This window comes from Neopelma chrysocephalum, unplaced genomic scaffold (genome assembly GCF_003984885.1).
Source record: "Neopelma chrysocephalum unplaced genomic scaffold, ASM398488v2 Primary Assembly neopelma1_95702, whole genome shotgun sequence".
In the NCBI taxonomy this organism is placed as follows: Eukaryota; Metazoa; Chordata; class Aves; order Passeriformes; family Pipridae; genus Neopelma; species Neopelma chrysocephalum.
The window spans coordinates 3,082-4,266 of record NW_020924365.1 but is presented as its reverse complement, the minus strand read 5'-3'; the positions used below and the strand labels follow the sequence as shown (position 1 = coordinate 4,266).

General features: G+C 56.6%; 1 protein-coding gene across 1 annotated transcript in view; it reads right to left on the bottom strand.

Annotated features, from left to right (window-relative positions):
• LOC113980946 (otoferlin-like) overlaps positions 1-1,185 on the bottom strand; it is a gene marked incomplete at its 3' end in the record, with an annotated part of 6,511 nt that overhangs the window by 3,756 nt on the left and 1,570 nt on the right. The window contains exon 3 of the mRNA XM_027708178.1: positions 247-381. Coding sequence (XP_027563979.1) covers positions 247-381 — 135 coding nt within the window. The remainder of the gene's footprint in view (positions 1-246; positions 382-1,185) is intronic.

Genomic DNA, 1,185 nt, shown 5'->3' with positions numbered 1-1,185 from the left:
TGGGTTGGGAAGGGGGCTAGGATGTGGACTGGGATGTGGGAGAGGACAGCAAATAGTTGGGATGTGGGAGAGGAGGAGGATTAATTGGGATGTGGGAGAGGAGGAGGAATAATTGGGATGTGGGTTGGGAAGGGGAATAAATTGGGATGTGGGATAGGATGAGGAATAATTTGGAATGTCGGGGAGAAGGGGTCCTCACCCCCTGTGACCCAGGGGTGCCCCCCCAGCCCCCCGGGGTGTCCTCACCACGGTGTCCTGGTCGTAGATCTCGATGACGATGATGGGGGGGTCGTCCCTCATCTCGTGGGCCTCCCCGAACAGCTCCACGTTGTCGAACACCAGCAGCTGGTCCCAGGTCGGGCACAGGGTCTCGTTGAGGACCTGGAAAAGGGCGGGAGAGATCCTGAGTGCTCCAGGGAAGGGAGCAAAGTCCTGTGCCGGGGGGGTGGGAGGGGTCGATCCAGGTTTTTTTTTGGCGTCTCCCAGGGGTTCTCCTGGGAAAGAGGAGAAGCAGAATTATTCCCAGTGTCCACCAGGCTCCCTAAATCCTGGCAGCCCTCGGGCTGGGACCACTTCAGCGTGGTCCTGCCTCTCCAAAGCAGGCAGGGAATGCCAGGAAAAGGGATGGAAGGGACACGATGGGAGGAGGATCCTGGAAAGAGGCAATTCCCAAGTGCCACGGCTGCTTTTCCCAACACAGTCGACCCAACCCTTGGTTCGTGGGGCCTCTGCCAGGGGAGGAGGGTGGGACATGCAAAGCCAAAACCCACCCCTGCACACTTCCATCCTTCCATCGCTCCATCCTTCCATCCCTCCATCCTTCCTTACTTCCACCCCTCCACCCTTTCACCCCTTCATCCTTCCATCCTTCTTTCCACCGCTCCATCCTTCCATCTCTCCATCCTCCATCCTTCCATCCCTCCGTCCTCCATCCTTCCATCCTTCCATCCTTCCACCTCTCCATTGTTCCATCCTTCCATTCTTCCATCCTTCCACCTCTCCATTATTCCATCCTCCATTATTCCATCCTTCCATTCTTCCATCCTTCCACCCCTCCATCCTTCAATCCTTCCATCCTTCCATCTCTCCATCCCTCCATCCTTCCTTCCATTCTTCCATTCCTCCATCCTTCCGTCCTTCTATCCCTCTATCCCTCCATCCTTCCTTTCATCCCTCCATCCTTCC